This window comes from Parasteatoda tepidariorum, chromosome X1, assembly GCF_043381705.1.
Source record: "Parasteatoda tepidariorum isolate YZ-2023 chromosome X1, CAS_Ptep_4.0, whole genome shotgun sequence".
NCBI lineage: Eukaryota > Metazoa > Arthropoda > Arachnida > Araneae > Theridiidae > Parasteatoda > Parasteatoda tepidariorum.
Genome location: NC_092214.1, coordinates 68,303,379 through 68,331,196, shown reverse-complemented (window position 1 = coordinate 68,331,196; position 27,818 = coordinate 68,303,379). Strand labels below are relative to the sequence as shown.

Genomic DNA, 27,818 nt, shown 5'->3' with positions numbered 1-27,818 from the left:
CGGATTAAAGTTTTTCGGATTAAATTCGGATTAAAATTATAATGCACTTTGTAACTAAATTTACCAATGAGCGAAAATAATTAAAATTTTGCCAATGAGCTAACAAAATTGAAAAAGAGTGCAATAGCAATACATAATTTTTTATGAAATTGGTGGTGCAAGTTGCTTCCCAAAAACGTAAGACTGGTTTCATTTTTTATTGAGTTGAATGCCATTTTTTAACTAACGGAACATATTTAAAATGGTTCAGAATTTAGCTTTAAGTTAAGATATCTGTGATTTTTAAAAATAGACTGTTTACTAAAATTTTACTTTTCATAATATTTCATTCATATACAGAATATTCTCCACTTTCTTATCATTTTTAAAGCAGGAACGCTGTAGGATGCATAAGCACATTATACGTTTAAGTACTTACTGAATGATACATACTAATTATGAAATATAATTGGTATGAATCATTATCATTATGTATCATTATAAAAGCATAATTTTTTATTATAAACTTTTACTATGCTACATAAAAATAACATAAAGCGATTTATGAAGTAAAAAGTTCCTCTATTTCTAAAATTAAACTCGATATGAATTTGATTTAAATGAAATAATCTTGAAATGAGACGAATCGGTTCTTATTGAAAGTAGTTATAATAGATAAATTAACAGAACGATTTTACTTTTTGACTGAAACTTGTCAATTTTGTTTCGTTAATTTAATATCAGATTAAATTTTTTAAGAAAAAAATCGTTCGCATGTTTTCTCTTTATATTTAAATTTTTTTGAAATTAAAATAAAATGTCAAACGATTTCCACCAACATTTATTATTGTGCCTTCTCAACTTTCTTTTTCTAAAATATCGATTAGGACAAAATTCCATATGCATTTAGCAACTTGCTTTTATTCATTTTGGTTTCTGTATTCAAATGGTGAGTAAATACTGTTAGTGGAAAAATAGCAAACAATAAGCTTAAAGTTATTTTTAAAATCTAAAATACACGAGAGTATTTAGTAGGGTTTAATATTCGTATTCTAGATATTCAAGTGAAGAAAATTACACATGCTTCAAAGCATTTTATTATTTTTAAGAATATTTTCCTGGAATTCGTAGTTCCACTTCAGAGAAAAATTTCAAGAAACTTATTCATTAGCCTCAAAAATTACGAAGAAATTTTGATTTGCTTCCTAAAAAGGCCAATTGATGCATAAACTTTAAAAGAAGGCTTTTCAATGGATACAAATGTAAGAATGCTTCTTTAATGAATTCTTCTCAAATATCTATATGTTATATATTCAGTTTTAAAAATAATCTAAAGAATTTAAGAAAAGGACGATGTTGTGCAAATTCTTAGTATTTTGAATCATTTACTGTGTTTCCAAAATAAAAAGAATCTGATTTTTTATTATGATATATTTTAGAAGTAAATTATTTTTGATTACCATTATCATTGTTTATAATTATAATTTTTAATTAGTGTTAAGCATGTTTTTATGAATTACCCCTTCTTTAAAAAAGTACTTTCCAAATTAAGAACAGCATGACAAACATGTTATAACAAAAAATAAGTTCAAATGATTTAAAAAATTAATTAATTTAATGCAAATAAATTATATATATAATGCAAATAAATTGCGCATAAAATTATAGATTCCCCATGAAAAAGTAATTTTCAAATTGTTGTAGTTCGTAGCTCTTTAATTAATGAGTCAGAATTATTCCTGAACAGCTTACGTTTTTACGTTTTACTTAAATCCTTATTCAAATCGTAAAACAACTACACTTTTCTTTTCGATTATCAAAATTTGCTTATCTATTATCAACAACTATTTCTAATTTTTTATTAAAACTTTTTACGGTTACAATTTACTGATTTATTGGTAAAAAATTTAGAGCGTGAATAATGGATATTTTTTAAGTGTTCTTTTTATATTAATAAATAAAAGATAAACGTTATTAAATAAATTTTTACTGGTGTTTGCCGTATTTATTTTACGTTTCTGTTGAGTTTACGCTTTTGTTGAGGTAGTATTACGTTTCTCTTGAGGTCCCCTACGTTCGGGTCATCAATGTGAGGATAGGCTACCGACAATATCAACTGACATGTATATAAAGGTACCTCCCGATAGAATCCAGCTAATATGTTTTATATACTAGCGAATTGGAATTGAATAATTGTATATATATATATNATATTTAAAAGTTCAAAATGAAGATAAAACAAAGAAAATTTCCTGCATTTATTTATTTTGTTATACATATATTAGGTTGAGGAAAAAGAAATACATTATTTTTTTGTTAGATGGCTTTAGTGATCGATATCTCGTATCAAGTATCAAACAATTTCAGATTTATGCTCGTTGGAAAGGTGACATTTTGCATTAACAAAATTATTTTTCCTTTTTTTAGTTTGGTCCAACCAGTTGTAAGTTACAGAGCTACAAATGGTAACAGAGAAGTAAACAAAGAGAAAATTCGATACGTTTAAAAATTTTCTTAGATAAAGGCGAAAATGCAAGCGGCTAAAATTGTGAATGGTGTTTTTTGTCCTGGTACTGTAACAGCCAATACGATTTGCGCTACGTCGATTTCATTCAGATTTTTTTTATCTTAAAGATACACGTTGCACAGGTAGGCCCGTAGTCAAAATTTCGATAGAATCATAGAAATGATCGAATTTTACCGGCATGTTATCAGTCGTAGCAACGCGTAGGAGTTAAATATCGATATAAAACAGTTTTGAATCCTTTGCAGAAAGCTAGAATCAAAAAGAAGTTTGGGTGCCCTACCAATTAATACACTTACATAAAAAGAGCATGATATAAAGAATTTTCATTTGTTAAGCCTTTGCCAAATCGACCTCTTTCTTTAACAGATGGTGACTGGAGATGAAAAATGCTTTACATATGACAAAATTGAAAATGATTGTGGTCAAAGTGCAGTGCGGCAACTCAAACGGAGGCAAAACCATGATGACCAGGAAGGTTTTGTCGTGCATTTGGTGGGACGGGAAGGGAATAATTTATTATGAGTTGCTTCCATAAGGCCAAGCACGGAATTCGGATCTCTACTGTCAACAACTGGATCGGTTGAAGTTGATAATTGAATAGAAACTGCCACAAGCAGCCAAAAGGGGAGTTGCTGTGTTCCATCACGACAACGTTGGGCCACACAAGCTCATAGCGACTTGCCAGAAATTCCAGGAGCTTGGTTGGGAAGTTTTGATGCATCCACCACATAGTCTGGACCTGACACCAAGCGGTTGCAAAACTTTCTTCGTAATAAGAAATTGGCATCAAGAGGAGATAGTGAAAATCGATTACAAGAGCGTTTTTTGTCGATAGGGACGAAGAATTTTATGAAATAAGCATTAGGAAGCTACTTTCAAAATGGCAACAAAATAAACTCTTGAATACACGTAATCACGTAAAAGTAATTGATTAAATTTTTTTAAAAAAATACAGAAAATGCAACGAAAACAAGGAGAATGCTTTTTAAAAAGGAAAAGAAAAATTTAAATTAAATTAAAATTATTTTTAAAGAATTTAATTTAAAAAATAAAAATGAATTTTATAAAATTAAAATTTTAAAAAACAAAAATTTTATAAATTAAAATTTAAAAAAAATAAAAAAATTAAAAGCCGAGAAACAAAATAAAGAAAATATATAATCTCGTGATTAGCTCACACAACTATAATCGCAAAAACATTGCTTTTTAACACTGTATTAACATGGATAAAGCAAAATGCATCAATACAAGAGCTTATTATTTTTAATAATAATAACATTTAATAATTGTAAATAAAATTGATTATTTACCGTAATTTTCTTTGTTAATCTTTCTGTTAGATAGATAGATAGATATATAAAATTATCAATAATATATATAAAAACTAATATAAATCCAGAAAAAAAATTGTATTTATTTATTGTGCTATTTAAATATGTTGTCTCATTGCTATTAAAGCTTTTGAATGGAAGTTATTGATCTTTTAATAAAATAAGCTTTTTAAAAGGTATCTTTGTTTCCTGAAATTAGATTAAATTCTTTTCAAGAGAATAAATATAATATGTTCATATGTGAAGTACTACTACTTTCCTCGAAGTCATACAATTGAGTTTATTAACTGGGAAGTATATTATTTTCTGACAAATATAAATAATTTGAGGAAACTTATATGCTTTCATCCATTGTAAATAAGCATTTAGCTTACTTTATCTAAAAATAGCTACAAAATCAATATTAAATGCTTTTTTATGGTTTACATTTCAGCTTATTTCTTAAAAAAAAATTATTTTGCCTTTTTTTTCATTAAAGTTTAAAGTCAATTTTTAAAACATCCTTTACGGTGTTTTTTGAGAAAATAACGATTTTTTTTATTCCATTAAATGTGGTGTACTTTTTAATCAAAGATTTCGCTTTAATTTTGTTTTCTTTTTTTGTTTATTTATGTTTAAAACCAATTTTAGTATTAAATTTTATTTTTAAAAAGTTTCAGTATTTAAATATTCTAAAAAAGTGAAAGTTTCGAAAAAAAGTCTTTTTGAAAACTGATTTAGAAATTACAAAAGAGCTATATTGAAATTCACCATTTTTTCCTGGCCTAAAATATATCTAGGTTTGAAATAAGAATAGCTAGAAAAATTATCTAATCACTGAAGTTTATTTTTAACANATTCAGAAACAGGCTTTATTAAATTCGCAATCTTACTTACTACCTAAGATGAAGAGTTTTTAAATAAAATTTTTAAGATAATATATCAGAAATTAAACGGAAAGGTGCTTAAGTTCATTTACTTTACGGGTGTCTAAATATCTCTTTATCAATTTCTAATGAAAATTGTCGGAGCGAATATCATAGGTTATTCTTAAAATATGTATGTTTTTATTGTGTATTAAGGTTAAATATAGTTTAATTTTTAAATCTATGAGAACTGTATTAACTGTTTTTATAGCGTATAATTCCTATCTGCTTCCGTTCCTATTAGCCTAATTCCACTTTTTCCTAAAATTCTCTATTTGCTCCGCGGATATTTGATTTGCAAACTAATTTTAATTTAAGAATTAGTGTATCTATACACATTCCAAATTAATGATTCGAATTTTCGTCAAAATTGAAAAAATAAAAACGGTTAAAAAATCCTGCAAAAACAGTTAATACGTTTAAGAAGAAATAACCCATAAAAGATATGTTCGGAGAATATATATTAAGAGAGATAGACCCTCAATTTGCATAGTTTTCTTAGACATTTGGAAAATAGTGTTTTGCACTATTAATGTAGAGAAAAAGAACAATAATATTGCTCTTTGACTTATTCCTAGGAAGCAAGCTATAATGAATAAATGTAAAGACAGATAATATTTCGTCGTAAATGAAATAATTTAATATAATAACATTTCACTCCTATAGGCACATATTGTTTCAGCAGACTCAAATTTTTGGCAAAAATTGTGACTAAAATCAGAATTTAATTAAAAATTTTGTTTTGTTTTAACGAATATGAAAGTCATATTTTTAAAAATTATATTTCTCACCTTTTTAATTAAAATGTAGAATTTTTAAAGTTTGGCAGCTCACGAGAACGTAATTTTTTTTCTTTCTATTCACAAAATTAGTTTCACAAATATGATGAGAAACGTAGAATATAAAAATATACATGAAAGAGAAAAATATTTAAACCAATTTCTTAGCTTGGCTGTTGGGACTATATTTTGTTAACTGAAGCTATCTCCCATATTTTGAAGGTCAAAATTCGGAAAATACAAAAATCAGGTCATTTTTATTAGAAAAATGCTTTTGCCGTTAATTTTATTACTTAACTAATCATTTGTATTAATTAATTAATAAAGGTATATAAAATTCTTCATATTTTCGATTAGGACTGCTTTTAGCAATTGGTAGATCAAAAGTAATTTAAAACATTCTTTTAAGAGTTTAGGACATCACCATTTTTTCTTTTCATGAGGTTACTGGTTGTGAAAAGAATTTTAAATGATTCTTCTATAATTTTATGAAACTCTCTTTTCCCTTTGCAAAGTAGAGCTGTTGTCCCGTATATCTTGGTATCGATAAAGAGAGTTCAACCCCCAAAACCCCAGAGTGGTATTTTCAGAGAGCTCACTCAAAAAACTTTTTCGGAATTTTTTTTTTTTACTAAATTTATTGTACCAGATAAGTTTTTAACCCAATTTACTGAACTATAAAGCTAAAGGCAAAATAGTCGTCAATTATTGTGATTTAAGCGAAAATTTCCAAAACATTAACGTTAATTTAATCCGATAATTTAGCATAAATTGTTCTATTATTTAAATAACTAAACTTGATATGGGGAACTCCATCATAACGGAAGTAAAGTTGGCTTTGCGTGTCATATGTATACAACTTCAGAAAAAAAAGAAAAAGAAAACTATTTTATTACTTTTTGTTGAAGTAACTAATTGGGTCATTTTCAATTGCTGAAATTTTTATTGACTTTCATTAATTTGATTATTTTAAAACTTGAAAACAAGTTATTACGGATACATTGTATTAAGTTCATTATTGCTTTCCTTTAATTAATTTTTGTTAAAAATTTTCCAAAATCATTAAAATTTAAAGTAAAGGTCAAAATGCAATGAGTTTTTCTAAGAAAACTATTTAAATACCATGTTTTCATTGTGTCATTCACAATTGCTAAAATTTTTATTGACTTTCAGTAACTTAATTATTTTAAAACTTGAAAGCAAGTTATTACGGATACATTGTATTAAGTTCATTATTGCGTTCCTTTAATTAATTTTTGTTAAAAATTTCCCAAAATCATTAAAATTTAAAGTAAAGGTCAAAATGCAATGAGTTTTTCTAAGAAAACTATTTAAATACCATGTTTTCATTGTGTCATTCACAATTGCTAAAATTTTTATTGACTTTCAGTAACTTAATTATTTTAAAACTTGAAAGCAAGTTATTACGGATACATTGTATTAAGTTCATTATTGCGTTCCTTTAATTAATTTTTGTTAAAAATTTCCCAAAATCATTAAAATTTAAAGTAAAGGTCAAAATGCAATGAGTTTTTCTAAGAAAACTATTTAAATACCATGTTTTCATTGTGTCATTCACAATTGCTAAAATTTTTATTGACTTTCAGTAACTTAATTATTTTAAAACTTGAAAGCAAGTTATTACGGATACATTGTATTAAGTTCATTATTGCGTTCCTTTAATTAATTTTTGTTAAAAATTTCCCAAAATCATTAAAATTTAAAGTAAAGGTCAAAATGCAATGAGTTTTTCTAAGAAAACTATTTAAATACCATGTTTTCATTGTGTCATTCACAATTGCTAAAATTTTTATTGACTTTCAGTAACTTAATTATTTTAAAACTTGAAAGCAAGTTATTACGGATACATTGTATTAAGTTCATTATTGCGTTCCTTTAATTAATTTTTGTTAAAAATTTCCCAAAATCATTAAAATTTAAAGTAAAGGTCAAAATGCAATGAGTTTTTCTAAGAAAACTATTTAAATACCATGTTTTCATTGTGTCATTCACAATTGCTAAAATTTTTATTGACTTTCAGTAACTTAATTATTTTAAAACTTGAAAGCAAGTTATTACGGATACATTGTATTAAGTTCATTATTGCGTTCCTTTAATTAATTTTTGTTAAAAATTTCCCAAAATCATTAAAATTTAAAGTAAAGGTCAAAATGCAATGAGTTTTTCTAAGAAAACTATTTAAATACCATGTTTTCATTGTGTCATTCACAATTGCTAAAATTTTTATTGACTTTCAGTAACTTAATTATTTTAAAACTTGAAAGCAAGTTATTACGGATACATTGTATTAAGTTCATTATTGCGTTCCTTTAATTAATTTTTGTTAAAAATTTCCCAAAATCATTAAAATTTAAAGTAAAGGTCAAAATGCAATGAGTTTTTCTAAGAAAACTATTTAAATACCATGTTTTCATTGTGTCATTCACAATTGCTAAAATTTTTATTGACTTTCAGTAACTTAATTATTTTAAAACTTGAAAGCAAGTTATTACGGATACATTGTATTAAGTTCATTATTGCGTTCCTTTAATTAATTTTTGTTAAAAATTTCCCAAAATCATTAAAATTTAAAGTAAAGGTCAAAATGCAATGAGTTTTTCTAAGAAAACTATTTAAATACCATGTTTTCATTGTGTCATTCACAATTGCTAAAATTTTTATTGACTTTCAGTAACTTAATTATTTTAAAACTTGAAAGCAAGTTATTACGGATACATTGTATTAANCCGCACATCCTCGGTCTCTACTGTAGTATAGTACATAGAACCCTTAAATTAAGAAAAATACAAAGAAAACAAGGAAAGAAATTTAAAAAAAAATTAAAGAGAAGAAAAAATTTTTTTTTTTAGATATAAAATTCTTTTTTAGCATTTTGAAAAAGAAAATTAAAATTAGAAAAGATATAATCTCGACATCAGCTCACATGATTATATCCATAAAAACAGGGTTTCCTAATATTGCATTAATATAGCCAAAACGATAAGAGGAATAATTTAAGTTTAATATAAAAGGAATTCGAATGTTTCCAAGAACATTCAGTTAAGTAATATTTTTAATGAAATGAATAGAATTAAAATAATTTGTAGTAATATTTATTCATCCAAAAATCGAATAGACATGATTTTGCAAAATATGATTAAAAGCAACGGGTATCCAACACATGTAAATCAATTCTATACAAAATCATTGAGTTAATTGTCTATGAATTAATCAAACAATTTGCTTGCATAAAATCTTTTAATTATCTAAAATGATATTTTTGCCATGTACAAATCCAATTCGGGCAAATAGGTGGCTGATAAATTTTATAACTACCCAACAACCACTTTCAATATTCAATTAAATAATTAATACTATTCAATAAATGTTAATAATTTTCATTAAAAACCATCGAATTAAAATGTTATATTTCTGCCTTTTATTATTAAATATTTTGAATTATTTAATATAATATATTATCTTGCGCACATTCAGTTTTTGGGTCAACCCAAGATAATAAACAAATCAAATACGGTTGTTAACTTTAGAATGAACATGCCTTAAAAATATATCGCTACCCACGTTCCACATTTTATTTTCATATTTATATACGAAACTATTAAATCATTTCTGTTATATATTCGTAAGTATTTTTCTCGCTGTATATGTTCCTATTGGTGTGTAATTTTTTATTTTCTTGGATTTAAGGAATTTTATTTTTGGTAGCAAATTGTTTCTTCCTTTCATTTTCTTCATTTCATTTTATTTCTCTTCACACTATTATATTGATGTATTTTGCTTTGGCTGTATTAATGCAATATTAGGAAGCACTGTTTTCGTGGATATAGTCATGTGAGCTAATGTCGAGATTATATATTTTCCAATGTTAATTCTTTTTTTCAAAATTTAAAAAAAAAATTTAGCATTAAAAAACATTTATTTTCTTCTTCTTAAAATTTTTTATTTCCTTCTTTTATTTTTCTTTCTTTCCTTGTTTTCTTTGTATTTTTCGTAATTTAAGGGTTTTATGTACTATATATATATATATATATATACGCAGTAGTATAGTACGTAGAACCCTTAAATTCAAAAAAATACAAAGAAAGCAAGGAAAGAAATAAAAATAATAAAAGGGAATAAAAAATTTTAAGATCAAGAAAGGAAATTTTTTTTAAGTGTTGCATTTTTTGTAAAAATTTTGAAGAAAAAAAATTAAAATTAGAAGAGATATAATTTCGACATCAGCTCACATGACTACGTCCACAAAAACAGCGCTTCCAAATACTGCATTAATATAGCCAAAGCAAAATACATCAATATAGTAGTGTGAAGAGAAAGAAAATAAAAGGAAGAAATTAAAATAAAAGGAAGAAATAAAAATAAAAGGATGAAAATAAAAGGAAGAAACTAATTCACGAAAAAAAATTCCCAAAATCCAAAAAAGTACAAAATTGCGCACCAATAGGACCATTTAAAGCGAGAAAGGTACTTACAAATATATAGTAAAAACGATTTAAAAAAAATTTCGTATATAAGTAGCCAGATTACAAATATGAAATTAAAATGTGAAACGTGGTAGCCGTGTATATTTAAGGCACGCTCATGCGAAAGCTATCAGCCGTATTTGATTTGTTTGTTAAATTGGGTTGACCCGAAAATTGAATGTGCGCAAGAATATATATTATACTAAATAATTCAAAATATTTAATTAATAAAAGGCAAAAATATAACTTTTGAATTCGATGGCTTTAATGAAAATTATTAACATTTATTGAATAGTATTAGTTATTTAATTGAATATTGAAAGAGGTTGTTTAGAAGATATAAAATTTATCAGCCACCTATTTTCCCGAATTGGATTTGCACATGGCAAAAATATCATTCTAGACAATTAAAAGATTTTATGTAAATAAATTATTTAATTAATTTATAGACAATTAATTCAATGATTTTGTAAAGAATTGAATTTACATGTGCTGCATATCCGTTGTTTTTAATCATATTTCGCAAAATCATGTCTATTCGATTTTTAGATAAATAAATATTACTGCAATAAATTTTAATTCTATTCATTTCATTAAAAATAGTACTGAAATGAATCTTCTTAGAAACATTTGAATTCCATTTATATTATATATTGAACTGAAATCGTTCCTCTTATCGTAAATTTCAACAATGCAGATATTTTCGTCTTTTTTAATGTTTAAAACCACAAATTAAAATCAATATTATTGTCATGATTACAATGAACTGATTACGAAGAATTAGAATTTTTCAGAGATCGAATTAGAAATCAAAATTATTCTTATTCTCATTAATAACTCGTATGGACATCTTAAAGCTTTGTAAGTGGAATTCTATTAAAGAGATCTTGGAAATTTAAGGCCGCAAGAGATATAATTTTCTTGTATGTATATATTTATCAATTATTTTAATGTATTTAATATTTTTGCTTGATCTATTTCATTTACATGTTGCACTACTAGTAAGTGCATGGCCTAGTTAAAGTGTGTCTTTTTATTTTCATATTTTGTAATGCTAATTAATTTTTAGAATTGTGCTGCTTTAGAATCTAAAATTTGTTTCTATAAGAACGGCTCAATAAAGTGTAATTATTCAATAAAGTTAGATCTTTAATTCAGTAAGTATCTACTTAACTAATTAGCATCTATTTAAGTTTAAATGAGAGGGAGAGAAATTATTGTTAAATTGTAATTAAACTCAGTCCACTAAAAAACGGGATAGGTAGGGGAAAAAAAACCCGAAAATAATAATAATTTAGAATAGCTTTATTATAAGCATTATTCTAGTAATTTTATGTTGTTGTTACTTTACGTCGCACTAGAGCTGCACAATGGGTTATTGGCGACGGTCTGGGAAACATCCCGGAGGATGATCCGAAGACATGCCATCACAATTTTGATCCTCTGCGGAGGGGATGGCACCCCCGCTTCGGTAGCCCGACGACCTGCGCGCGAAGTCGAGCACTTTACGGTAGCACAGTTTAACGAGGACCAATACCGCACATCCTCGGTCTCTACGCAGACTGATCCAAGTGGTCACCCACCCACACACTGACCGTAGCCAGTGATGCTTGACTTCGGTGATCTGCTGGGAACTGTTTAACGATCAGTCCACTGCGGGACTAGTAATTTTACAGAGTTATGCAGTTAATACTATAGTTTATAGTTAAACTCTTCGTAATAATCATTTAAATTTCTTTTAATGTTTTGCAGTTTAAAAGTTTTTTAAGTATTCTTTTAAAAAAATTAAACTTACATAAATCTGAAATTAAGAATAACAAAATTTCAGGACGTAAGAAACAGCAAATATTTCTTAAGAATGCTTAAAATATCATTTCAAATTCTAATTGTCTACAAATATGTATTTTTTAAGTTTATTTTCATTGCAAACAATACTATAAACACAGTAAAAAAATACAGTAACTTGCATTGCCACTGTGAAAGCAAAATCTGTGTAAATTTCCTTTTATCATAAAATCCAAATTTATCGTAAAATTTTATACTGCATGTTTCACAGTAATATTTATTTAATTACTGTGATACAGTATTTTTGCAAAAAATATTACTACAAAAAGTTAGTATATCAGATTTTTTGTTCGGTAAAATTTTACTGTGGAAATGTATTTTACGGTACCAAGTACAGGCACACTAATTGCCGGCATTTTTACAAAAGAAAAATACAGTCAAATGTAACATTATAAGAAAAAAACATTGATAGAAAAAGATGACCAGAAGCCCCATTTTTTTCCGAGTGAAAAGAGGAGCATTTTTTTTTATTTTTCCAATATTTATCGCATGTATCATTTTTCGTAAAAATAAACGATTTTTTATTCAGTTATTGCTATCTTGAAATGCATATTGCGATGGAATTAAATTTCGCAAGTTTAAATGGAAACTAAATTACAAACGAAAATAACTTGTGAAATTTAATTCCATCACAATATGCATGCTATCACAATATGCTGTAAATTAATTTAATAAGTTTAAATGGAAACTAAATTACAAACGAAAATAACTTATTAAATTAATTTACAACACTATATTTAGTTCTTAACAGAATATTATTCAACAGAATATGCAAAAAGAAAAGATTTTCACTCAGTGATAATTTTCCTTATAGAGGATGTAGAAAGTCAAATCAAACTATAGGATCGAAATTTTTTAGGAAAGTATATTTCTCGGAAAAGAGTACATAATAAAATTCATGCCTTAAAAATAAGTTAGAAAAATATTTACTAACCTTCCAGCCACAGGAGCTCTTGCTGTCCCCTTTGTCGTGAAAATAGGGGACATTGCGAATAATGTATTCATAAATTTCCGATAAAGTCATCCTTTTATTTTTTGCTGATACAATCGCTTCGGTAATGAGTTCCGAGTAAGATTTAGAGCCCCAAGGATTTTTTCGTGACACTTTTTTTGCACTTTCACCACACAAATTTTTTTTCCATATTTTTTCTTGTTTGATCTCAGTACTATTTACAGACATTTTTGAATTGAAGCGTTTTTTTACCAAGAATCAGAAGGGGTAATTTTTATTGTCACATAAATTAAAATAAAGTTATTTGAATAGGAAGCATTTTAACTCAGTGGAGAAAGCAAAAATTTCTTCCCTCGTGATCGGAATCTAAAGAAAGTAAGAAGATAAAACTCTCCTCCACCTATCTGGATGAAGGAGGCGGAGCGAAATCAACAGTTGGTTGGCGCGCATGCGTTTTTCCTTAAATTCTCGTTTCATTATATAACTAGAACGCATATGGTAGTTTAAAACAAATTTAGCCAGGAATCGCCTAAATATAGATCTCGATTATATTTTAATATTCATCTCTAAGCTCTTTGGTAGAATAGCCACAATTCACATATTGTTCCTTTACTATCTTAAGTTATCTCAAAATAAAAACGCTTATTTAAAACTTCTTACAATTCTAATGAATTCTTTCTAGCATTGGAGTAATTTTTCAGTAGTTGATCAGTTGTAGTTCAATAGTAGTTAGATTTTGTTGTTGTTGCATATTTTGTAATTTTCTCTCGACCTCTTCTTTTTTTTTCCTTTTAAATAAGTCACACAAATATGGTGTTTCTGAACGACCACCCTTAATATTCACTAATAGAATCCTTATCGAGAATTACAAAATTATTAGGGGTCCCGAATTAAAAAATTTCGCTGAGTGAATGAATTCGAGTTTACGTATTAGAATTTATATCGAAATTCACCGAGTATACGAAGCACCAAACTCTGTTTGTTTGCGGAAACAAAAAAGGTAGTTGAAAAACGATTCTTTAAAGAATCTTTAAGTTTTTATCTGCTATCAAACAGGTTTTGTCATTCTGCACAACCATATCTTTCTTAAAAATATTTAAAATAAAGTTTCCTCTTTTAAAATCTATGCTATACTTGAAAATGTTGAGGTTATTGATATTGCATTCTATTTCTTTCTTTTTATAGTATTAAATTTTTCTCGTAAAGGTTTTTTGCTATGATGAAATATATATAATTCCAATTTCCGATTATAATTCTTACACTTGTATCGACATTATTATGATATTTTTAATAAGTGCTGTTCAAAATGTATTGAAAAAAATATATGTATTGAAAAAAAAATTGTAAAATAAGTTGTACATTTTTATATAAGGGAAAAGATCTCGAGTAAAATTTCTGTGGCTATTTTGTTCTTAATAATATCAGAAATGTGGCAATTGAAGTTCGAGCAAAATATTGAAAAAAAAATTTGAAACTAATTTTATTTTTAAAAAAAGTTGTCTTTTGATATCGAACCATTTTTGCTGTTTTTCTCGTTAACTTTAGATATTTTTTTAAAATAAAATAAAATAAAAAATTATTAAGAATACATATGAGAATAATTTACAAAGAAAAAGAAGAAAAAAAGAAAATGAGGAGATAAAAAAAGAACCTGTTGTTATTTTGAGCATTACAAAACTCAATAAATTGGTTGCTTTTACTACCACAATTTTAATGTTCACCAGCATCTAATTATTATTAAGAATTCTTCATCTACGTTACTAAAAGAAATAATAAATATATAAATAAAATAATGTAAAAACTGCAGTAAAATAAAAAAAAAATTTAATAATTTTTTTAAATTTCTTTTATGTTTCTCCTTTTATGTTTTTCTTAGTATCAATTCTCGACATTTTTGAGTAGCAAGTCACTTTTAAATTTGAAAAAAGATGGAAATAAAATAAAATAATTAATATAATCTAAAAAGAAAAAAAAGGAAAACTCTTTAAATAAAGTAGAAGGATTTCTTGAAAACTAATTTTACATTTTAGTGTTACAAAAATGCAATTGTTATTTTTAACCTATCGAAAAAAAGCGAGAAAAGAAATTCAAAAATATTTAAAAAATAAAAACTGAGCTAAAAAATTTGTTTTTAGAAACCATCAAGGTTTTGAATTTTTTTTTTGACCAGGATACAAAAGTATGAAGTTTAGTTATGATTTTTTATGTTATTTATTAAACACTAAAATTAAAAAATATCTTAGTGGGAACACAACAAAGATTTTTTAAATTTATTTACAGGATTTCACATTAAATAACTTTGTTTAGAAAACATAAGTTAAAGCTGTATAGAAGGAGAAAAATTTAGCGTGTTTTGAATTGACGAGCATAATAATAAAATTAGCCACCATAAATTGTCAACAACGTTTTCAGAAAACAGAGTATTTCATACTCGCAGTCTCGATAATTCCTGAAATTTAGTTCAGGATGGTAGGTACTTTATTTACGTCGCACTAGAGCTGCACAATGGGCTTTTGGCGACTGTCTGGGAAACATCCTTGAGGATGATTCGAAGAAGAAATTCATTTCAAATTTACTTAATTTTATAGTAAGTAGTCGTGTAGCTACTAATGTAATTTTCGTTGAATCTAGAACTTTTTATTGCTTGCAAAATTTATAATAAGTTTTTTTAAATTTAATTTTGATTTTTTAGAACTCAAGTTTTAGCATTGAATTAATAAAAAAAAATTAAATCTGAACAATAAAAAAGATCTTACCAGCAGCAAAAACTTTAATTATGTAGTGCGCAAAAAATGGACTATCCTGAATAACTTTTGACCTAATGATCAGATCTTTACGTTCTATGACTCGATCTTAATGGCTCGAGGGGATGACCTGAAATATGCTAATAAATTAGTGCAGACGATATTTGAAGTTATGAAATCAGACACATAAACTTACTTTCTTTGAATAAACATACCTTTTTTTCGACGGATTAGGAATTCCGAAGCCCAAAATATAGTGGGTAGCTGCAATTTAGGAAATATGGTCTCCATAGTTTTGTCAGGAGAGCGCTCCAAAGTTTAAACACCTTGATGTAAATTTTAATTTATTCATAATTCGTTATATGTCAAGAGCTTTTTAAGCCAATTAAAAATTATTTTACACACAATTATGGAATTCGTTTATATAAAGATAACTTGCAAAAAATAAGCTTCAGTACATTTTTTTTAATTTTTATTATTTTCATTGAAAATAGTCGAAAAAATTTTGAATTGTTAGGTATACAATTTTTCACATCATTTTAAGGAATGTAATTTTAAGTAGAAACTACAAAATTGAAGCAAAATTGGGCAAATAGTTTTTGAGAAATCGAATTTTAAGTATCTGACGTTTTTGAAACTCCGAATTTCTCAGGAACTGTTAGACCGATTTTGCTCAAATTTAGTGCTTTGCTATATATAAATGCATTCTCTAAAATGATGCAAAAATTGTATGCCTTATAATTCAAAACTTTTTCGACTGTTATTTAAGGGGTCCAAGCTTTGACTCACTCTCCTGACCAAACTATGGGAACAATATTCCCCAGGTTGCGACTACCTCCTACATTTTATAGGTCGGAAATCCGAATCCGTCGAAAAAAAGATATGTTTATTCAGAGAAAGTAGGTTTTTATGTCTGTTCTAGTAACTTAAAATATCGTCTGCACTTATTAATTAGCATACTTGAAATCACCCCCTTAAACCAGTGAGTTCTAGAAAGCGAAAATCCGATCATTTGATCGAAAGTTATTTAGGATAGTCCGTTTTCTTTTGCCCACTGTACATGCTTTTGAAGTTTTGCTAAAATTCCAAGGAAGTTAAAAATTTCATCACGTCCATGCAAACACAAAACAGTATTTGAAGGAAACATCGTTCCTTGTGTGCGAAATTTTGTTTTATTTCTTTTAGCAATTATTTTCATTTCGGTACTTTTTTGATTCAATGTAAATTGAGTCGTATTTTAATTATTAAAGGGAAATATCAATTTGAACTCTTAGGATTAAATTTACTATGATGAATTATGATATAATAATAAAATCAAAGAAAGTGTTTCTTCCCTTTTAATTATTACAGTCTCCCTGTGACAAATATTTTATTGCAAAATTTTGAATGCAAAAAAATGTACAAAATTTAAAAACTCATACTTATTTCTATAGCTCATAAACTAAAATTTTTCTGAGTTGCTAAAATTACTTTTTCTTATATTCCCTACGTTGGAAATTCTGTTTACGAAATGTTCAGAATAAAGTACAGTCATTAAAGGAAGTATTTCCAGGAAAATCTATTTAATCGAATCTATTCGAACTAAAACTTCATAGGTTTTGAATGGACGCAAATTACATGTACTAAGTTTTGTTCATTATCATCATTAAATGGCAAGATTAAAATTATCATATTTCTAAGAATGAAGGGAGACGTTATATATATATATATATATATATATATATATAGTCTCCCTTCATTCTTAGAAATATGATAATTTTAATCTTGCCATTTAATGATGATAATGAACAAAACTTAGTACATGTAATTTGCGTCCATTCAAAACCTATGAAGTTTTAGTTCGAATAGATTCGATTAAATAGATTTTCCTGGAAATACTTCCTTTAATGACTGTACTTTATTCTGAACATTTCGTAAACAGAATTTCCAACGTAGGGAATATAAGAAAAAGTAATTTTAGCAACTCAGAAAAATTTTAGTTTATGAGCTATAGAAATAAGTATGAGTTTTTAAATTTTGTACATTTTTTTGCATTCAAAATTTTGCAATAAAATATTTGTCACAGGGAGACTGTAATAATTAAAAGGGAAGAAACACTTTCTTTGATTTTATTATTATATCATAATTCATCATAGTAAATTTAATCCTAAGAGTTCAAATTGATATTTCCCTTTAATAATTAAAATACGACTCAATTTACATTGAATCAAAAAAGTACCGAAATGAAAATAATTGCTAAAAGAAATAAAACAAAATTTCGCACACAAGGAACGATGTTTCCTGCAANATATATATAATCTCATTGTCAACCTTGTCATGGATAAAAAGGACTTGAGTAATTTTTTTTGCTTCAAATTTCTTGAATTAATACTACGTTTAGTGGGACACTTTAAATTGACAATTTGACATAATTTGACATAATTTCACATAATGGCGTAACTAGAGAACATTTGTCCTAAGTTCTCAGCATCTATATTTTTTTTTATTTATGAACCAATTTTCTTGTTTTTAGTATTATCAGAAAGATAAACGTGAGAACTATAAAATTAATTTATCAAAATTATGAAAATAAATATAGTAATCAAATATTTTATTTTATTTTATAACCATCGTTGGTATAATAATCGTTGGTTTTTAACAGCCGACCTCATTTTTTTGGGTTTGTGACAACTAATGCTCAACTCCGTAGCCTTGCAATTTTGAACTCATTCCAGAAGACTAGGGAACTCCTGGATCAAGTGTTGGGAGAAATTCGCCTTCATGGAGGACTTTTTTATGGAACTAACCAGTATTTGCCTTCATGGCGAGGAAAACCGCGAAGCCCTCCCATGGTTAGCTTAACGGCAAGGAGACGCCAACCCATGATCCATCTAACACTGAGGATATTTTACGTCAGCTTTGGGGTCGGTGCGAGCCGGGTGCGGAATTCGTATCGACAAGCAATCGCTGGAATTCGAACCCGGTCGCAGGGATTCACCTCCTTGGTAGGAGAACGCTCTGAACCACCACGGAAATACTTTTATTGAAGTAATTCTTTAAGAGAAATGTTTGTGCATGTTTTAAAAAATTTCTACAGGTAAATTACTGTTTTTACCTTTAATTGTTTTCCTCATTATGTTAAATATCATGGTTTTTGATATATACAGATTAAGAGGGTATTTTATGTTTTTTCCATTAGAGAATAAAAAGTTATTTTCAGCCTAAATTAAATTTAATTTAATTTAATTAATTTTTAGAGAAAATTTCCTCTTCTAATGTAAAAAGTCATATTCTGTGCAAAAATCTATAGTTATTTTCTCTTTAAGAAATTAAAAGTGATTTTTAGCAAAATAATTTAAGATTTTTTACAGCACAGAAACTTTTCGCCTCGATATTTTTTTTTCTTATACAGTTAAATATTTTACTTTTTGCATTAAAAAAAAAAAATGATTTTTTCTTATTTTCGGTTTTTAAAAATAATAAAAACCGTTTTCGCAACTTTTTTACGATAAAATAATAAAATTCCCGGAGGCAATCAAAACAAAAACATACCTTCTTAATTTTTTTCTTTTGCTGAAAATATTGCATTTAGCATCATGAGAAAAAACTTAAGGTCAAGAAACCTTATTTTATGCAAGAAAATATATTGAATTATTTTGGCTAAAAACTATTTGTTATTTTTTAGTGAGCAGAAACAAAAAAACAAAAAAAAAACTCTTTTTTTTTATGCATATTTTTTTTAACTTCTTTGTTTAAAAATAAGATATTCGTTATTATGAGAAAGATTGAGGTTAAGGAATTGGTTTTGAGCAATAAAAAAATATTTAAAAATTTTGGCTAAAAACCACTTTTCCTTTTTTTTATGAGGAAAGCAAAAAACGCCCTCTTGATTATTTAATGGTTAAAAGTAGGATATTCGGAAAAAATGGAAGGCTAAAAATTGAGATTTAATGACACTTATATTATTTAATAACTAAATTACGTAGTTCTCAATTATTTCTTACGAATGACACCAAAATTAAAAATATTGGCTCATAAATTTAAAAAAAAGCTATATAGACGTTAAAAAAGCATAAATCCCCTTCTTTAATTACGCTACTTATTTAAACTGAATCAAATTTTAAAGAATCTCCCTAATCGTCACATTGATCCAAAAAATTTGAAAAAATTCCTTTAGTCCTTCATTATAACGTACTTTTTCACTAAAAAATTAAAATCTGTAACATGCAAATCTGCACATAAAAATCTGTCCATTTTAAATGGGGTGAACCATACATATTTATAGAAAAAAAAGAAAGAAAGGAAAATAATAAACACATTAACGAAACATATCGCTATAGTTGTTGAAAATGCAGTGTAAGTAGTAATAGCCGTATCCATGCGACGGAAGTGACTTCATGATAGAGCGTTAAGAGTTGCTTATTTCTACCCGGATTTCTACCCGGAAATTATGCCATCAACCGGAAGTTGATCATTTCTGCTTGATTGCTAATTTCGCCCCAGTTTTGGTTTCTGTAATTTAGTTTCGTTTTTTATATTTAGTTTCATTTTATTACTTTTTAATAATGTCAACATATATTAGTTTCATTATTCATGTGAGAATTCGTTTAATTTAACGCCACCTGCTTTTAATGCAGAAAACTATTACGTAATTAATTAAAATATGAATTAATTAATCTAATACGTAATTTATTAATCTATGAAATTATTACTCTAGTACGTAATTTATAACGTAATTAATTAATCTATACTTTAATTAATCTATTACGCAATTACACTAATGGACAAAAATAAATATGATATTAGCAATGAATGGTTCTTAGTTGTGAAACTTAACAGACGCCTTTGGTTGCGCCTACATTTAGTTTTGCTATTTTTATAAGAGCTCCAACATGTATTAATATAGATATTTAAGAAATATAATTTTTTTTATGAAAAAAATATTATTTAATTAAAAACTTAGTATATAATAATTAATCTAAGGTGATTATTCAATCACATTCTTATTAAAATAAATATATTAATAAATTAAAAGGCAGTCATCTTTAGTTTTGCTATAATTCAAAGGTTCCAATACGTATTAATATAGATATTTAAGAAATATTAATTTATTTTTGTTTATGAAAAAAACTTTTCTTCTAATTTAAAAAAAATAAATAAATATTAATAATATTTCTACAGTATTCAATCATAATTTTATTTACATAAATTAATAAATTTACATTTATTTAATAAATGTATTCCCCTTTTAAAGTTTTTAATGCTATCAAAATCAACTATAATAAATTAGTTTTTATATTAAATATAAATGTACTTAATCTTAATCATATGAACAGAAGAATATTAAATTAGCATTATTTTCTGTTAGAAAATAAATAACAACATATTTACATTATGTTATCAATAATATCTATGCTTTCTTTATGCTTTGTGAATTATTTTTCTAAGAAAAATTTCAAAGGAATTATTTTAAATCGAAGAAACGCATAATAGGAATTTTTCCACTGCAAATAATTCATTTTATTATTTGATACTGTAATATTGATAATAACTTGCTTTATTTTCAAATTAGGAGTTGAATTCAAAAGTGTCAATAGACTTTTATGGATACTGATTACAAAGCGTGGGAGCTATAGGATGAAGCTCGGACAAGATTTATCCTGTTCGGTGACGTATGGGTATTGAATTCCGTTCTCTTCACAGAAGTGGTTTGAAGTCAAGCATACTATATTTTCTGATTAGTTGAGGTGTTTTCTGACTTCGCAATTTTTTGGCATCGATAGGATGGGGTAGTGTTTGCTTATCATTCATATCTCGTTTCCCGATTTCTTTATTTTGTAAGTAATAAACTTTTGTTCCATATGGAACTTAATTATACATTGTTTTCAGAATCATGCACATACATCTAAGTCTATTGATATACTATTTTCAACTTAGGAGATATTATTTGCATAGAGCGAAGAAAATAAATTCCAGTGACCATTTCTTAATTAATGTAATGTCGAATTCCATGGCAACTGAAACCGGTAGTGAATTTTAAAAGTTTAAGCAATATCTTTGTAATTGGTACCATTTAAAGGAAATTTGTGGTAATTTATGAATTCAAACGTTATTTTTTGGAGTCATGCATGATTATAGTAAAATTTATCATAAATAGACAGCATTCATGATTTTGACTTATTCTACCAAAAAAACTTTCTATTTTAAAGAAGAATAAGTTATTGAGAATATTACGATTTTACATATTGTTGATTTATATTGTAAAATAAATTGTTCCTGAGTCTAATTATGCAGTGATTACTGTCAAAGAAATTTTTTTTTCCTTATTTTTTAAGTCAAAAATTATCTCAAATATATACTGTCCCCTCTGTTACAATTGTTTCATTTAAGTTTATTTTATTCATTACACAAAAAACTTTTCAACTTAATATTTGGTTTTTACAATAAAGTCTATTAGTACAATCATGTAATGTTATATTTTGAAAATTTTAAAGTTTCACATGTAACAGAGAGGACAAAACTAAATGTCCCCTCAGTTACACAATATTGATAGGTTGACCATTAAAAAGGAATTCTAGGAATGTAAACAAGTGCTAATGCATCTTGATTCAACTAGTTTAAACCAGTTCATCCACTATTAGAGCGCACTTTTTATACAAAACTGTGCCATTTTCATTTAATAGTGCGTTTAGTTTATAATTAAAAGTTTTTTAAGTGAGTTATCAGTATGGGGGAAAACAGCAGCAGAAAGAATGAGAGAATATAGAACTAGAATGTTCCAAAAAGAAAGATATTTGTAAGAAGAAAGATATAGAACATAAAACGAAAATTCATGATAACTGAAGTATTTTGAAAAAAAAAAACCTTAACAGAGAAATAAATAAATTGAAAAAAAAGAAGACAGAGGAAAAATAAAGAGGCACTGATACAAGCAATAGAAATTCAGGAAGGATATTCTCTTTATAATACTCCTTAGCATATATGGCAGTACTTTTACTTTCGTTACTTGTACCGCCGGTACAAGTAAAAAGTACGTACTTTTACTTGTACTTCGTTACTTTTTAAATGTAGTACTTTTACTTGTACTTTCGTTACTTTTTTAGGGAAAAAGTACAAGTATTTGTAACGGAAATGTCGAATGAAATCGTTACTTTTTTCTAAAACTCGGTAAGCTCTCTAAAAAAAAAAAAAATTATTAAAAAAAATACTTATGTTTTTTTAATTTATGAAATTAATGTGCAATATATGTGCATTCACAGCTAACTTCGTGTTGACCTTTCAAAATTGTCATTCCTGAAAGGGAAAAGACGGCTCTTTTGAAGAAGAGCTTCATAGTAACATTATTAAAACAACAGTTTGTAAACCTTTAAACAAAGCTCTTTTTGATGGCGTGCGCGAAAGGTTTTGCGATGTGAAATCGCAGGATGATTTATTGTTTGCTGCAGGTCTGGTACCTTGAATCAAATTTAATTGGTTGAGAGAAAAAGCTAGGGAGGAGGCTACAAAAAAATTGGAAAGAATTGTCCAAGCTGAGCACCCTGCTATAACTAATAACGTAACAGAAAAAAAACCCAGGGATTTTAAATTATCTAAAGCTGAAAACATCATGCCAATCACCAGCGACAGAAGAATTTATGGCATACATGAGCTCAAATGTCGAAACGGAAAGCATATCAATTTTGAATCGATATCCAATCGTAAAAAAATTATATGTGAAATATAATACTGCAGTACCTTCTAGTGCTCCCGTGGAGCGCTTATTCAGCGTGGCTAAGCACGTTCTGAGAAATTCTCGCAGCAGACTCAGTGACACCACTTTCGAAATGCAATTATTTTGCAAAATGAATAAAAATATTAATTAGCAAGTTATTTTCATTCATTTTCGAGTTTTATGCATTTATTTAATACATTTTAAATAAAAAATGTTGGATTTTGTTATTACGTTTTTCAATTTTCTTTTTGAACTCACTAATAATACATTTTTGTCTTAATACATTTTTTACTAAATACATTTTTACCTAGTACATTTTTTACTAAAATTATGTTTATGCCCGACCTTGTCAAACAACGCCCAGTCAAATCTCTAAGAACTTCAGAACTATTTGTGCTATTGAAAACTATTATAATTACTATTTTAACTCTTGAAAACTCGAAGGTATTAATTTAGCCGCTGATACTAAAATTCGTTTACAAATTTTAATTATTCCGTTAGGCAGAAATGTTCGGAAAATGATTTTCTCGCATGACTTCAGCATTAGCCATTGTTACAAATAAAACTGTAGACTGTTCTGTTTCAACTTATACTGCACATTCAATTATTTTTTACTAGCTCAAAGATCACAAAGCTATCTGAAACCCCGTGTTTGCTTTGTTTATGTTTGTGCTTTTAAAACGTGTTTCTATAGAGTAAAACAATTTTAAATCAATGGTAATTTAAATAAATAAAAATAATAAACTAAAAATTAAAATCAATAGATAAAATTTCTTTTTCGTGCAAATCCATAAAAAGTTTGATATTAAAATTATATTTGATTTTAAAATTATATTATACGATTATATTATAAAATTATATTATAATATTCCTCCGAATTTAAAAATAAATTAATATCCATAACTTTCAAAATTAAAAATAATTAAATAAATAACAACAATTTTGCAAAAACAAAAGTACATTAAGGAATATTATTCAGTAAAATTTTAGGTTACTTTGAATTTTCGATTTCCTAGAAATGTACTTTTAAATCGTTACTTTTTTGCTTAGTACTTGTGCTTTTACTTGTACTTTTTACTCGTTACTTTTTAAAATAAGAACTTTTTACTTTTTACTCGCTACTTTTTTTAAAAATACTTGTACTTTTACTCGTTACTTTTTAAAAGTAACGTTGCCATATATGTTCCTTAGGCATTGGGAAAAGCTATTAAAAAAGCCAACCGTGGATTACCTGTATCTCCAAGAAAATGTTGTACTGTTCTATGCATACTCTGTAACCTTACTACCAAAACATAGGAAACAGTCTAGTAACAAAGTTTCTGATGAAACAAAAAATACTTGTAATAAATTTCTACTCATCTGATAAACTTTCTTACCAGACTTCTGGTGGAGCTGAGTGCATGGTTGTCTAAGAAAATGGACAGAAAGTCCACAAAGCCAAATGTGCACCTTATTGGAAGCATATCAAGTATCAAATCAGGGGCATCCAAGCATAAAAATTGGCAAATCTAAGTTTTGCCGTACTACGACCTATCCATATTTAATGCATAGTTAAAGCACCGTATAAAATATGTATGTGCCATTCACGAAAATGTGAATTTTCTATTAAAATCACAGTTGTTTGCCTAATAATTACATAGAATTACTAAATATAGAGACTTGCGACAATCGCTCAATTGGCTTTTTATTTTATAACCGTCGTTGAACAGCTGACCCAAATTTGAGTTTACGGCTACCAATGTTTACGGCTACCTATCTGACTAAGTAGCCTTGTAATTTTGAACCCAATCAAGAAGACGAGGGAACTCCTCGGTCAGTACCCCTTAAGGTAATGATTTGTTTTGGGAACTTGGAGGATTTTGGAACCCGACATATTTAATGTGCACCACTCACCATTTAAAACACTGGGATTCTTTTGATGTTGCTATGGATAGTTTTGCAAGTGTAAAAAGTTCTAGGAAAAAATTGGGTAGTTAATTTTGTTGCCCAATAAGTGAAATTGAGAAGGAAACAAACAATGCACTTGTTTTTTTTTAAACAGGGTCTGGTAAAAGAAAAACTTTTAAACAAATATAACTACAAACCAGTGGCACGGGCTTCAATTATAGCAGTGCTGTCAACTAAAAACTTTAAATAACCGAATAGTCACTTTTAACACTGATATTTCCTTTTAACTTTTTGTCAAATTTGTAAGGCATCCCCTCTGTTAAAATTCATGTCTTCTCTGTTACGATGCATTATTTGGACTTAAAAAAAGGGGGGTTGGAATTTTAAAAGTCTTATAATAATTTATTTTACCTTGAAATGTGATAATTTAAAAAAAATTTGCAGATAATGTTTAGGATGGTCCAAATAACAGAATTTAGCACAAATAATAGTGCATGTCAAAAATGTAGGATTTTATTTGTCCCCTCTGGTACAACTACACTTAATTAACGTGCAATTTAATTAGGAGGCTCTTTAATTATTCTATGCCAATTAATTAAACATTGCACCCTAAAGTAGCATATTCTAGTAGAATTTCTGTTTTCAAAAATATTTAATATATTTTTTAGAATAAAATACTTGTGTGATTTCCCCTCTGTTACGCTTGGAATTCAACTTACATATTTACTTGTTTTTTAATTACATTTCTACTATCACTTCTTGTTGAATTCGTCGATAAACAAAAAAGCTGTGTCGTACATAATAGCAATGTTAAGAATAAAATTACAAGCTCTAAAAGGGAGTTAGTTATAATACTGTTGTAAGATATAAATTCAAATAAAATTGAAATAAAGGTTTTATATTTCATGTTGATTGTTCATAAAAGTGTACACATTAGATGTGGTGCACTTGTGTGAAATGATAGTAAGGCTATGGGGTGAAAAATGAAAAGGATTATTATCCGATTGGGAAATTTTATTTTTACAATACATGTACTTTAGAGATAAAATATAATCATTTTCTTAATATGCCTAGATCAAATAATTTTCGCACAAGAACCCCCTTTCAGAAGATGAATGACGGCAAGGATTGATATCAAATCAGGGGTTTTGTCTGGTGTTTATTTTTCATCTCAGCTCAGTTTTCGTATCTAGCCTTAAGTCATTTACAATGGAAGTTAGCATAACTTTTCTACCTACTACGTTCTATTTTTAACAACTTAGTTTACATTTCGTCACATTTTATTTCCTTAGTTTATATTTCATTCTTAGTTTATAGTTCATTTATTTAATTGAAGTTTAAAAGAATTTAATTTTTAGTCTTAGGCTCTGCAAGTTTACTATACTGAAGAATCTATTTTGAAGAAAAGTTGTTTTGTGAATCCTATTATTATTTTGTGAAAATTATCTTGAAAAATATGTTTAAAAAAGATTAAAAAATGAAAAGAAAAGTTTTCATTTTTTATGAAGCAACTTTTTTTTATTTTTTATGAAGCAACATTCTAGAATTGCAAGCTTTAAATTCTAGAGAAATAATTTTTAAATTTATAAAAAAATAACTATTTTGATAAATAAGGTAAACTAACCAGTGAAGGAACACTTAAGCTTAACTTGCCTTTAAAAAAATCATAAAAATTTAAAAATTTGTCATTTTAGCTAAATGACAGCGCCAACATATTTGCTATTAAATGCAAATTATGTAAACAAAATTTAGCGAACTTGCATAATATCGTTTTAATCTTTTGGTGATTCAAATAATAAGTAGTAAGACAACCAAGTGAAAGAACAGTTCTTACCAGTGAATGAACACTTAATTTTGAGAATTTTTGATGCTCTTTAGGAATTCATAGGTAACTTCTTGTAATTATATTATGTAACCACAGTTAACGTAGGAAATTTTACTTTTTTTGTCATTAATATACTAATCAATTTCTTAGTACTTTAAAAAGAAATTTTAGTTTAAAGGAAAACGTAAATTAAATTATTCCAAGCTTTTATTAAAAGAAAACTTAGAATTTTTGCGTGTTTGCTGAGAATAAAATCTTGTTGAGAAATTAAAAACATTCTACTGTTTAAAGTTATTCGATGCAAAACAGCTGACTATTTACTAAGCATACTATTTTTTCGAAAAATGAAGATAAATTATTTTCTGTTTTTGATTGTTGCTTGTGATTTTAACATTCATTATCTAAAATAGTGTTGATGTTTTATAAGTCACTACAAGGAGTATAAAGATATCGAACATAAAGAGTTGTTTTAATGCGTAGTCAAAATTTTTAAGCGTCTTAAAATATCTCAATATCTTAAATGTCGACCAAACATCTTAATTATGAAACTAAATTTTTAACTGCTTGGCCTCTTGTGATTCACAGACTATTCAACTAATTATTTCATTATATTTTTTTACTCCTTCTTTATGTTACCACCTAGGTTTTTTTACCGATAATATGCTTAACTATTTCATTTAATTTTTATCGGTACTTAAAGTTTATTTATTTATTTTTTTTAGATTTACACTCGTTGAAAGTTATTACTAAATTTTTTTCCAATCTCAGCACTATAGCCAGTTAGCTGATAAGATTTTAAGAATATTTTTTATGTTAAAATTACTCAGTGCAAAGCGTCTGACTAATCGTAGTAAATAAGTGCACCCTTTC

The 27,818-nt window shown here is 26.9% G+C and overlaps 1 protein-coding gene across 1 annotated transcript in view; it reads right to left on the bottom strand.

Annotated features, from left to right (window-relative positions):
- The window catches only part of LOC107451009 (uncharacterized), a 30,211-nt gene extending 17,032 nt beyond the window's left edge, over window positions 1-13,179 (bottom strand). The window contains exon 1 of the mRNA XM_016066961.3: window positions 12,785-13,179. Within this exon, the coding sequence (XP_015922447.2) occupies window positions 12,785-13,030 (246 nt within the window). The 5' untranslated portion in view covers window positions 13,031-13,179. The remainder of the gene's footprint in view (window positions 1-12,784) is intronic.
- Window positions 13,180-27,818: the final 14,639 nt, after the last annotated feature.